Source organism: Sinocyclocheilus rhinocerous, unplaced genomic scaffold (assembly GCF_001515625.1).
Source record: "Sinocyclocheilus rhinocerous isolate Xijiao unplaced genomic scaffold, SAMN03320098_v1.1 scaffold3008, whole genome shotgun sequence".
Classification (NCBI taxonomy): Eukaryota; Metazoa; Chordata; class Actinopteri; order Cypriniformes; family Cyprinidae; genus Sinocyclocheilus; species Sinocyclocheilus rhinocerous.
The window spans coordinates 28,188-41,946 of NW_015652302.1; the positions used below are offsets into that span (position 1 = coordinate 28,188).

Sequence of the window (13,759 nt, forward strand, 5' to 3'; positions counted from 1 at the left end):
TCACAGCACCTTCTTTATTCATATTTAAGCATACAAAGAAACTCAGCCATATGCTTAGAGCGCCAGCAAAAAGCTTTCTTAGGCGCTCTCTCTCTCACTCTCTCATAAACATTTACACACTACCTCATCATACCGGTGCTGCAAGACTCTCAGGTAAAGCTACTAATACTTGTCTATGAAGCCGGTAAACTGTACCCAAAAATAATGATGCTACTTTTTAATACAAATGAAAAGTTTCCTAACTGTCTACTGTAGAAAAAAAAACAATTTATTGTTATAGAATCAGTTATCCAATCATTCCTTCAGTCTGTGATTTACAAAACGAAACAAAACCTACGTCCATTCAGTAATACTGTGTAGTGAGAACATAACTACAGATTTTCCATCTCTCACAGCCTCTGAACCATTAATAGCAGTGAATCAGGAACACACGCAGAAAGCTGCAGTATGAAATCACCAATGGCTGCAATGACCATTTCTATAGTTTCACAGCAGACAGAGTTATATAGTGTATGGGAATCTAATTGTATTAACTTCCTAAATGGCACACTGAAGACAATCAACAATCCCTTTATCAAGTGCTGATCAACCGAAAACCACAGGCTTTCCAAACAAAAGTAGTGAAATGACACTCAAGTTGACTTTTTTGGGGGAAAAATAAGGGAAGCCCTGAAGGAAGATGCTGCTGTCAGAGGAAACATACCGGTTTTTTTTTTTTAGAAAGGCAACTTAATCACATCTTTGACTCTGATAGTCAAAAGCACTACAGGTATAACATTGATTACTTTCTCTAATGGCATTATCAGTCATACTTTGATTACTATTGTTTAACATAACTGACAAACACAAAAAGCAAACTACACATTTACAGTGACGGCCTCAAATCAGAGATGCGAAGCTCACATGCCCATTCAAACACAGCCCAGATATTATATACTGTATGTAGCACATTCAAAATCCAGAATCGAGATGTATTATGTTTATCACCTCCTAACTAATCGATTCTGTCATTTAAAGATTACACATTATTATCTTTGTGCTATTTTTTCCTTTAGGATCACTCCCATTATTCTTTCTAGAACTGTTTGAAAACAGGACAAATTAAAGTGAGAACTAGTCAGTTCCAATCTAGCCATCATTGAAAACAATATTATTAATAATTCAGACTTTCACATCTAAACAAAAATACAACGGTAAATAATTTGCTTTAATAAGGCATCACTTGTTTTCCCCTTCAGATGTCATTCATTCCTGCTCTTCGCTGTTTTTTATTTTTTGGATTAATCTCTAGGTCAGCCATAAACTCAATGTCTTTTCATGCCCATCAGTTTCAGTTTCTCAGGCTGGTGACAATAGTATAAAGCTCTAATCCTGCTACTTCTCTCTCTCCGTCCCTCGTTCAATCCTTCAGGCTGTTGATAGAAGCACAGATTTTGAGGGCAGGACCGAGTTTGATGTTCATGGTGGACATAAGATGCTCTTCCTTTAGAAGCATGAGCGCTTGGCCATCAATCTCCTGTGACAGGAACTGGGATGCCAGGTCCTCACAACCTGCAAGACATGGAGGTGTATATGATATAATATAGTAAATATACAGGTGAACACAAAGCATACATCCAGAGGAGCATCAGAACACTAACCTTGAAGAGAAGAAATGAACTGACACACTTCTTCCACACTCCAGTGAGCAGGGTTGCCAGATAGGAAGTGGTTCTCATCCACTGGGAGGCCACTTGGTGCTGTGTCATCCAACTGAGTTCGCTGTTTTTTATTTTTTGGATTAATCTCTAGGTCAGCCATAAACTCAATGTCTTTTCATGCCCATCAGTTTCAGTTTCTCAGGCTGGTGACAATAGTATAAAGCTCTAATCCTGCTACTTCTCTCTCTCCGTCCCTCGTTCAATCCTTCAGGCTGTTGATAGAAGCACAGATTTTGAGGGCAGGACCGAGTTTGATGTTCATGGTGGACATAAGATGCTCTTCCTTTAGAAGCATGAGCGCTTGGCCATCAATCTCCTGTGACAGGAACTGGGATGCCAGGTCCTCACAACCTGCAAGACATGGAGGTGTATATGATATAATATAGTAAATATACAGGTGAACACAAAGCATACATCCAGAGGAGCATCAGAACACTAACCTTGAAGAGAAGAAATGAACTGACACACTTCTTCCACACTCCAGTGAGCAGGGTTGCCAGATAGGAAGTGGTTCTCATCCACTGGGAGGCCACTTGGTGCTGTGTCATCCAACTGAGGGCCACAGTGGGTTGGTCTTGGGCATGAGAAGGATGAGCTGGGAGAGAGTGACAAGAAGTCTTCCTCTTCCTCACCCTCACAGCTGGAAATGTCCTCAGAACGGCTAGATTCTGAACGACACTGCGAAAGAGAGAGAGAGGAAAAAAAACATTGATAAAATATATTCATTAAAAAAAACAATTATTTACAATGTTTTAAAACCGTGGATGTTAAAAGTATGATTTTCAGTTCCCTTTGGGTGACTTCATATATCTACACTGCAGTTCAAAAGTTTTTTTAAATTTTTTTATGTTTCTGAAAGTCTCTTATGCTCACAAACTTTGTAATTTGTTCTTGTGATGGCAAAGCTGAATTTTCAGAAGCCATTACTCCAGGCTTTATTATCACATGATCCTTCAGAATCATTCTAATATGCTGATTTGGTGCTCAATAAACATTTTTATTATTAAAAACAGTTGTGCTGCTTAATATGTAATGTTTGTGGAAACCGTGATACATTTATTTCAGGATCCTTTAAGGAATACAAAGTTCACAAGAATGGCATTTATTTTAAATATAATTTTTTGTAACATAAATGTCTTTACTGTCACTTTTTATAAATTTTATGCATCCTTGCTGAATAAAAGTATTAATTAAAAGTATTTAAATAAAAATCTTTCTGACCTTAAACTTTTGAACAGTAGTGTATATATGATTTTAATTTGATTATCTTATAATCAGGTTGCTGCAATGATCTCACCTTTACAGGAAGATGCCTGCCTGTTATTTTAGCACAGGCGATCTCAGAGCTGCTTCTGCGAGGACCCCTGCGTCTAGCAATAACATCCTGCACAACAGGGGCCCCTGGTGGCCGTTCGACACCCTCAAGACCCCTACTAACACGGTAGTGGTTACTGCAGCTGACATTGTACCTGTTTGAAAAGCACATACATACTCATTCAGGTTAATTCATAATTAATTACATTTTTTCAATATACATTTTTTTACTATTAAAAAGACGTTTTAAGAATCTATCAATGATATGGGCTGATTTTGGTCTCACCTCTTGGCACATGTTTTGGAACAGAAGCGCTTTGATCGTCTGAACTGGCTGGCCGGTGCAAATCTTAGACAGTATTCACACTTTAATTCTGAAAACGATATATAGACACAATGTGTAACAGACAGAGAGAATATAAATATGTCCGAACAACTTCATTGTAGGAAATATTTTTCCACAACTTTGAAACAAAAACTCACTATCAGAGCGGATGTTCTCTGGATGTAGGATGGGTGGAACAGCCAGAGAAAGTTCTTTCAATGGCCCAGTCACCTGTCAATCAGAAGGAACAATTAATGTGTGTTCTATTCCTCTCAGACCTCCGGTCCACTAATTAATGAGTGTCTTAACACTGGAATTTCTTTCTTTTGTGGTCTGAAAAAAAAAAAAGCCTTTCCATGAAAAACTAGATTTGTATTTAGCAGATACACTCACAGGGAAAGGTTCGGCTCCCTCCTGGATAACAAAGCCCTCGATGAGGTGAGTGAGGACCTGAGGTTTGACCACAGCCTGCGGGACAGGTGCTCGATCACCCTGTCCTCCTCCACGAGAGAGAGGGAGAGAGAGAGAGAGAGTAGGCGGAGAGGAGAACGCTATCTCTGGGACTAAACAACAAATAGACAGGGAGAAACAGATGGTTCAGAAGAGCAAAAACATTCATACAAATGAGAAGAATAAATAGTGATTCAACTAGGGTTGCAAAAAGGTGGAAAATTTTCAGTAAATTTCAGAAACATTCCAGAAATTTTGGAATCTTTCCAGGAATTTTTGGAAAGTTTCCCGAAATTTTCCACCCCTTTGCAACCATAGATTCAACAGTGTTTACTGTTGAATCACTTATGTATATATATATATATATATATATATATATATATTACAAAATGTTTATTACTACATTTTATAATTATATTTTTTTTTTTTATAAATATAATGTTCATTACTACATTTTATGATTATATTTACATGTACATTAGTTCATTAGTTATATTACAATATTTATGTTAGATGCAAACTTGTAGTATAAACTGAATGTGACAAGACAACAAGACTTTTTTACTGCAAAACATCAAAACAACATATCAGTTTCACAATTCAGACAAACACAATTTTATAATGTACAGTGTAAAAAACAGATATTCATTTTGAGATCTGTTAAACATTACATTTAACAGCATTAATAAATGGTTATGGTTTTTAAAGATAAACTTTAAGTGAGTGTAAAATTATAGAAAATATAATCTAAATGTACAAATTGTGGGAAATGAGGATTAAAAATTAATTATCCAGTATTAACCACTATGATAACTAAGGAAAAGAAGGATAACCAACAATAAAATATGTGATAAAAAAAAAACACTTGGTTTTAAATAACATTACAATTATTTGTCACTACCAGTTTTTTATGTTTTAAAAGAAGTCTCTCATGCTCACCAAGGATACATTTAATAATCACAGTAAGAACAGTAATGCAGTAAAATATTTTTCACAATATAAAATAATTTCTCTATTTTAATATATTTTTTAATGTAATTTATTCCTGTGATGGAAAAGAAACATTTATTTTTATTAATGCTGGAAACAGTTGATTAATGATAATGTTTTTGTGGAAACCATGATACATTTTATCAGGATTCTTTGATGAATTGAAAGTCCAAAGGAACAGCATTTGTTTGGAATAGAAATGGTTAGTTACATTATAAATGTGTTTACTCTTACTTTTGATAAATTTAACCATGCCCTTGCTCAATGTAATTTCTCCTAAAAAAAAAATCTTACTGACCCCAAACCTTTATAAAATAGTGTATAATAAAAAATAAAAAAAAAGGAGAAGCATTTTGCAGTAAACATTGTGACCGAGTCATACTATTCCTGCCTATGGCCCACCTGTATCTAGTGAGGGAGCTGGTGAGAGAGGAGGAGCGGAGTCTTGCATTGACGGACTTGCATTGACAGCCTCGGCTGACATCTCATGGGGTAAATCTGATTCAGATTTCCTTTTTAATGGACCAATCCCAGGCTTCGTCTACAAGAGAAGGAAGATTGCATGAGTGCCACAGCATGGACAGACCACAGGGAAATACAGTTCACCCATTATCTACTAACCTGAGCTGGTCCAGACTGAATGAAAACAGAATCTCCAGAGTTATTCTGTCCACCCATTGAGTGTGTGACCGAAGCAGGATTACCCTGACTCAACACTGGGCTCTGATTGGTTTGCATCTGAGACATTGGGAGGGCACTTTGGGCTGTTTTAAGGCACATGCCGGCTCCGCCCATTTCCACAGCAGTCACCATTGTAACAACATTGCTACCAGAGTTATTGACTGGCACGATAGCCGTAGCATCCTGCTGGGCACAACAGGTCCGAGCCTGGGCCACTGCTAAAGCCTGGGAGTTTCCTAGTGTGCTCTGCCTCGCTCCGACCAGCTGAACTGGGACGTGGGGAGTGTGATGGCCTCCCGTGGCCTGCCCATTGTTGGGTGGTGCTGGGAGAATGGGAGGTGGGTGGCGAGGGGGCATCTGCACTGGCAGCCGATGCCCCTGAGCCGTTTTAGGTTGAATTGGCACATGCCCCGTTCCATGACCCAGTTTTTCAGTGCTCAGATTCGCCCCCGTCTGCTGGAGTGGCTGCACCACTAATGTCTGGGCAGTCATGTTAGATTTGTTTGCCACTGTGCCCATCGGATAGCCTTGAGAAGATGTAGGAACATTGGAGGTGGGCACCAGGATGTGGGTTACGGTGGCCGTAGCAGCTGGTACTCCTCGAGCTTGGCACAAGCCAGATTGAGAAAGGAGGAGCTGGGAGAGAGGGTGCGAGGGGGAAGGCGAGGAGGACGGAGGATTGGAGGAAGCTCCAGCTTGCTGTGGGGTGACAGCGGATTGGTTCGCGCCCTTCCCGTTGAGACCAGGCATGCTGGGATTTTGCAGTTTGGTGTTGGCGAGCGGTTGAGTCTGTGGTTGGATCTGCTGGGCTGACTGACCAAACTGCTGCTGAGTCGGAGTTTGCTGGTTAAGTGGGAATGAGCCTTAGAGGTCAGAGAGAGATAAACAAACTTTAGTTCATTTCATAGTCAGTGCAATTGGGAAATGATTGCAGCAGACATATACATTTGGGAATCTGAAATGCAATACAAGGCGAAACAACAGGGAGTGACTTTGTACATGCATTATTATGACTAGTAAAATTAAACATTTGGTTTTCTGTGACATTTAGTAATAAATGTGTTAATTTAAACTTGTCAGATAAGGACATGTTTTGCCATGTATGCTATTGTTTTTCTTTTTTTCCTCAGCCAAAGTGTTTATGAATGTTGATGGCTTGGAGTTTCCTCTATGTTTATAAAAAGTGCATAATGTCCAGCAATTATTGCATATTTTCGTTTTAAAGGGGTCATATGATGCGATTTCAAGTTTTCCTTTCTCTTTGGAGTGTTACAAGCTGATTGTGCATAGATAAGATCCCTGAAGTTGCAAAGACTAAAGTCTCAAAACCAAAGAGATATTCTTTATCAAAGTTAAGACTCTGCCACGCCCCCCTAAAACGGCTCATTCTAACACGCCCCCACATATCTACCCCACTATGTGGAAATATTTGCATAATCCCGCCGCAAATGTGCACGCAAAGAAAGAAGGCATGGTGTCAGTAACCGCAGTTAGTGTTGAAGCAGCCATGTCAAGGAGACGCTGTGTGTTTCTAGGCGAAAGCAAAAGCACTTTATTTCACCTTCCGAAAGTAGATGCATTTAGGAATCTTTAAGATTACTTACAACAGAACAGCAATGCATTTTATGGACGACCGTTTCACGAACCTAGGAGAGGAGGTAATTCTGACTTTGCTATGACAATCAGGCGCTTCTGAAATGATCTTTAAAAAAGCATCATATGACCCCTTTAAAGAAAAGTTTTCAATGTTTTAGAAAGAAATATCTTATGTTCACCAGGAATGCATTTATTTGATTAAAAATACAGTAAAAACAGTAATATTATTACAATTTAAAATAACTGATTCCTTTTTGCAAATAATTGTTTTTACATGTAATTTACTCCTGTGAAGGCAAAGCGGAATTTTCAGCAGCCATGATTATTTTTTTCAGGTTTTTTAATGAAGAGAATGTTCAATAGAACTTTATTGATTTGAAATATGTAGATTTTTTAACATCTCAACTGTCATTAAAAAAACAACAAAAAACAAACAAAAAAACTTACTGACCCCAAGCTTTTGAATGGGTATATGTGAAAAATATATTAATTAATTATATTGTTTTAAAAAAGTTAGATAATTTATTAATTATACAATTTAAAAATAAAACACGTTAAATAATAATAAATTTATTATAACAGATTAAAACTAAGACTACATCATGATTTATACAATTAGAAATTGAAGTTAAAAAAAATTGTGTGTTGGAGCAGGGCAAGTGGAAATCTGAACTACTGGCCAAGCAGAAAAAACCTTATTGTAATATCTTCATTTTAATCCTCACCGCTTGTCTCCTTCCTGTCTGCAAACTCTGTCTTCACAGTAGCCACCCTTGGAGTGGACACGCAACGCATTGCCAAGTTCTGCACCTAAAAGAGAGAGAGAGACAAAGGAAATTATGCAAGAGGCAAAACAATGAAAAGTGTGAAAAGGAGAAGGGTATACCAACATCAAAATGAACAAAGATCTTAACACTATGGTCTAACCAGACGAGACAAATTTCCACTGACAAGTAATTTTTTTTTGTTCAAAACTGACAGTGAAATGCTATGTAACAGAATCACTAATTATTAAGAATATATAACCATTAAGAATATATTTGATGTTTCAAACAGCTGGAATACAGTTAAACTACAGCCAAGAAGTTAATACTGTTAATTCTGGAAGAAAAAGGAGGCTCCTACATGTAAACTACGGCTTGGAGAGATGATTTCTACTTTACATTTGGAACAAATTAGGTACTGTATGAAGGGAAGGGCAAATTTGAGCAGTTTGATAAAATCTGGCACCCTTTTCTCTGTTACCTTGATGGAACCCCTACGGACTAAGGGATCATTTCTTAATGAATGTAATGTTTTAATACATGTAAAAAAAATTTAAAACATGTAATGTTTTAATATTTTTTCATCATACTTTACAATTTAATGTTAAAGGTCTTGTAAGGGATGGTTTGTAATGTGTTTTTTTTCTCTCTTTTATAATTTTGATTGTATTCTTTGTACATGTAATAGAGACAAAATATCTAAGATTGCAATTCCATCTTCAAAATCTTTGTCTTTCAATAAAACTTATTTGACAAAAAAAAAGAAAAAAAAGAATATATTTGATGTTTAACATACAGTGAAAAAGACAAAAACCAAGCAACCTGGTCTCATTGCATGGTGAAGTTGCTTAGGAAGTAGGATTCATTGCTTACTAGATTGCCCCAGATTATGACACAGTCGAAGTGTCAAGAAAAAAACACTTAGAAGGCCAAATGTCTCACCTGATCGTTGTCTGACTGGTTACTTGAGGATGTGGGAGCTGTTTCCTGTTGCTGCTGTTGCTGGGGCTGCTGTTGGGCAACCGTTGCCACAGCAGCTGTCGCTGTACCACCAGGCATGAAAATGAGCTGAGGGGTGAGAGGTGTCCTGAGAGAGCTGTTTACCTGTGGGTGGAAAGACCAGTAAAATGACACTCTTAGGAAAAGAGTGAGCTTGGATAAACATTACAATAACGGTCCCCAGGTGAACAGTTTTATACTGTTTTACAGTGTTATTACAAGCCATAAAAACATATATTAGGTCTTGGTCTGGATTTAAGTGTACTCTGACAAGACACTTACTCTCAGGTACATCTGACCCTGTCCAGCCGAGTTTCCACCCAGCAAAACTGACTGGCTAAGGGCTGTTGAGGTTGCAGAGGTGGCAGGTCCCACTGGACGGGGGTTTGTCATGGTCCCTCCACCAGAAGTGGTACTTAAGTTGACCTAAAACAAGCACACCATAGATCAGCTCTAGCCTCTATTTAATAAAACATTCCATTCATTCCGTTTCATTTTCACAAACAAAGAATTAGAAGTGAGCATAGTTCTAATTTCCATCAGCCAGGCCACACATTTAATCGATGTAAAAGCACTCACTGTGCACTGCGCTGAACTTGTAGCTTGAGAGACACTGTTACTGGGAGAGCTGGACTGACGGCTGGCTGCAAGAGTTGCCTGAAAATATAAAAAGGATATATCTCAGGGTGAAATACTGAAGAAAAAAAATTTGTTGAACAACATTACAGCACTTACTATATTTTTTGGTGTAAAATTGATATAACAAAGTTTATGAAAAAAAAATTACTGAATGTTCTTAATAACAATAATAAGAATAACAGAAATTATGGTAAATACATTAGATTCATAAAAAGAAATAAAACAATTATTAGCGATAATAATTTTTCTAAAAAAATCCATAATAATAAATGACCATTTGCAAAAAATTATGGAAATTTTTACAACTACAATGTAGCTCCATGATAGCTATGAATTCATAAACACTTTGCTGAAAAACAATTATAATTAAATATGGTGCAAAACAATGCTTATATATTGAATATAAGACATGTTAATTCATATTTCAACACGTGTAAAACACAATCACGTACACTGCTGCTCAAACATTTGGAGTCTGTAAGATATTTTTTTAAAAAGTCTTTTATGCCAAGGTTGCATTTTTTTGATCAAAAATATAGTAAAAACTGTAATACTGAGAAATATTATGAAAATATTATAAAATAACATTTTCTGTGATGCAAAGCTGAATATTCAGCAGCCATAACTCCAGACTTCAGTGTCAAATAATCCTTCAGAAATCATTCTAATATGCTAATTTGGTGTTCAAGACACATTTCTTATGCTTGTTGAAAACAATTGCACTGCTTAGTATTTTTGTGGATTTTTTTCTGAATTCTTTGATTATTAGAAAGTTCAAAAGAACAGCATTCATTTGAAATAGGAATCTTTTGTAACATTATCCCCCGGTTTCACAGACAAGGCTTAAACCTAATCCCAGACTAAAATGTAAATCTGAGCTGTTTCAACTGAAAGAAACTTGCACTGACTGATCTTAAAATAAGTCAGTGCCTTTGTTTTGTCTCAAGATGCTCACCAGTAATGTTTTTTTCTAAGGCACGTTTATAAAAACTACTTAAATTTCCTAATTGACCTATTGCCTAATCCTGGTTTAACCTAAGCCCTATCTATGAAACCAGGCCTATACGTCTTTACTGTCACTTTTTATCAATTGAATGTGTCCTTGCTGATTTTTTTATTTTTTATTTTTTTGTGAATGAACAGTAGTGTACTTAATTTACCCAACCAGGTAAAAATGATGAATCCTCTAGTTAAAACACCAGGACTGAGATTTTAAAAAGCTGCTCAAATTTGTAAAGAAAATATGCATAATTTGGTTGTTTTTCCTCATCTTGCTTGATATGATTTACTGACTGTGTCTGACCTGTTGCACAGCAGCCAGGTTATGGAGTTGAGCGCTGTTGATCTGCTGCTGCAGCATCAGTTGCTGGAAGTACTGAGCTGCATTGGGCTGCCTCTGTAACGCCTGCAGTGCCTGGAAACATATTCAAGGGTACAGACAACTGCATTTCCCACAGTTCAAGACAATTCAAGTCACAGAGTGGCACTGACATGAATAAGTGATTTAAATTACACTTCAATTTGGCTGTTTGTGGACTTCGCATTGGCTTTGTGACCCACCTGCACGGCTTGCCTTTCATACAGAGACATTTGAGCTATTTGAGGGGGGCGGGAGTTTCCCCCTGATGCTGCACTGCTATTGGCTGAGCTGGAGTTGGTCTGGTCTTCTCCTGCCTCCATGCTCACTGGATGGACGACCAGTCAATCAAACTTTGTAACAATACCAGAGAAAAATATGCATCAACAAACGATTTAGAAGCGTTTTTATGCTTATCCGTTTCATAAAATATGAATTAAAACAGCTAATTAGAATAAAAACAATGGAGTAGAAGAACACTTTCGCACAGGCACACTTGTTAACTTGTTAGAACACTCAAGTCTGTTCAAATCTTTAGATTTAATCTGTTTAAATCTCTTTAAAATATCCCAACGATGTTAAGTAGTTTTAATGTATACAGCATTAGTAATGAATAAATAAAGGTTAAGGTTATCGGTCATCTGCGAGTGATGAATGATCGAGGTTCTGCTGCATTAGTTCTGTGCAATATTCACACATCAGCAAGTTGCGATGCATTCTAGACAAAGTAACACCATGCACACTTATTTATTTGCATATGTGTACGAGCAGAAGCAATGCACTGGGTGAAAATAGACACCATGTCCACCCCCAGTATCTCATCCGATGCTGCAAAAATGTTGGCGACTCCCAAAGTGCCAAACAGACAGAATTTTACCTCTCTGCGATCGGCACTGTTTTTGCTTCCCTCTCTCGTAATGGAAACAACCAGCAGAAAACGTTGAGTCCACGGTGCTTATGATATCGATATAATATAGTTCCAGTGTTTATTTTTTTGCCTTCGCAAGTATTGTTGGAATTCTTCAAACAACGGTGATTGTGATGAGGCTCAAAAAAAGCGATGAAACCCCGCCCCCCGCACTGTTTACTATTCTTTTTCCGGCGCAAAAAATGACGTGCCAGATAGATGTCTGCAGCGGTGTCATATAATTACACAATAAAAGTCCGTCTGTCTGTCTGTCTGTACAATGAATAAATAAATACACACTTGCAATACATACGCTAAGACAGGTTATAGATAACAAAAAATAGATTAAAAAAATCCAGCGAACACGAACGCAAAGCTCTTGAATTTAAAATCAAATATTGCGATTTCTCAAATATTATTTATGTCAAAAATAAATAAAATAAATTAATTAATTAAAATAAACTAAATCAAATGGTGAATTATTAAAACACTTTCACTTTCTTTCATTCATTAAGCATAAACAGCCTAAAGGATTACACAATTTTCAAAAAAAGTATTTTCAAAAAATGTAATTCAAATATTATTTGTATTTTAAAACATATTAATAATTATATTCATAATTCATATATTCAACTATTCAAATTAATTTAATTTTAAAACATTTATTTCAGAAATTGGAAACATGTTCATCTTTAAAGAGATTTATGCAAGTCATTTTTGTATGACCTACACTGACGTCTAATGATTTACAAGAAAAATGAAAACATGATATGAACACACATGCAATCAGGTGAATGGAAAATGAAAGGGCTTATTTGCAATCTGGGCTGACCTGTTATTCAGCTGACGTCTCACCTGACAACATAAACACAGGGAGTCAAGTATGCGCATGCAGTCTTGTTATGATTCGACTGCTTGAATCAGATGAAAACCTCAGTAAGTATATATTTTCTCTACTATTTTAGAGAAGGTATGTATTATATACAGTATATTATGTATAAGAAATATTAGTACTGTCAGGACAAAACCAATTATGTGTTGTGTAATATACATGTGTATAATGTGTATATAAATATACACAAAATATACACAACTGCTATACAAACATAATTATTAAAAAAAAAACATAAATGGTTAATATAGATTATCATGATGTGCTAAACAAAAGTGAAATGTTAACATTTTAAAAGAAGAGATAAAATCCTATGACTAACAAAGCATAGAGATCACATGACAGGGTGTGACATGAAAATTTCCAGGTGCCGTAATTTGTATACAATAATGATTCAGTCCTCTGACCTTTAAAGTGTTAGTTTATCCTAACATCATATAATCAGTTTAATATCTTCATTATTATGAATTAAAGAACTATTTAATTAAATCTTGTCAAATAACATTAATTTTATCTTTTTATTATTTCAAGCGACAGCTGAAAACTCATCTCTTTCGACGCTACTTGACTTCATCCTAAATTTAAAAAAAAAACATTTTTGACTTTCTCTTTATTTATTCCTTCCCGTTCTAGCTTGTACTTATTTGAACAATGCCTGAAAGTTGGTATTACGAGCACTTCCTGTGTCTGTTTGCCTCTTTAAGAAGAATCGCTTTATGTATTCCCCAATTGTAAGTCGCTTTGGATAAAAGCGTCTGCAAAATGACTAAATGTAAATGTTATACTGAAATACTAAATAACATTTTTAAAAGGGCTACGGTGGAAAAATATATTTTGTTGCAGGTTTTACGTGCCTAATGTTGTGGAGTATTAAAGTACATATCATTTTTATTTTATTTTATTGTATTTATTAATTTTTTATTACATTAATTTCCCCAATTCGAATATTTTCTAGGTGTAAAGAATTTTAAAGATAAAAACATGGAGCCTTCAAGATCCAGAGTGGGTGAATTGAAAGATGGGAGCTGGAAGAAGGGAAATTGGTTGAATGAACAGAAGGTACGGGATGATGACAACTTTTACGAGCTAGAACTGAAAATAAGGATGGGGTATGGCTGGACTGGAAGCACGGGTGGAAAGAATGA

At 36.3% G+C, this 13,759-nt stretch overlaps 1 protein-coding gene across 2 annotated transcripts; it reads right to left on the minus strand.

Moving 5' to 3' along the window:
• LOC107714597 (polyhomeotic-like protein 1) lies at positions 1 to 11,921 on the minus strand. 2 transcript variants are annotated; one of them, XM_016520477.1, is made up of 16 exons: positions 11,693 to 11,921; positions 11,019 to 11,168; positions 10,762 to 10,872; positions 9,399 to 9,476; positions 9,102 to 9,245; positions 8,763 to 8,924; positions 7,782 to 7,866; positions 5,401 to 6,323; positions 5,182 to 5,320; positions 3,733 to 3,902; positions 3,498 to 3,570; positions 3,301 to 3,388; positions 2,998 to 3,169; positions 2,253 to 2,378; positions 1,641 to 1,752; positions 1 to 1,551 (listed from the first exon to the last, which is right to left on the minus strand). In XM_016520477.1, the coding sequence occupies exons 2-16, from the start codon at positions 11,136 to 11,138 to the stop codon at positions 1,400 to 1,402; spliced, it is 2,655 nt and encodes an 884-aa protein (XP_016375963.1). In that variant the 5' UTR covers positions 11,139 to 11,168; positions 11,693 to 11,921; the 3' UTR covers positions 1 to 1,399. The 2 variants fall into 2 exon arrangements, with proteins under 2 accessions (XP_016375963.1, XP_016375962.1); XM_016520476.1 differs by lacking the exons at positions 1 to 1,551; positions 1,641 to 1,752 and adding an exon at positions 1,764 to 2,051 and having other exon boundaries at positions 2,141 to 2,378.
• Positions 11,922 to 13,759: the final 1,838 nt, after the last annotated feature.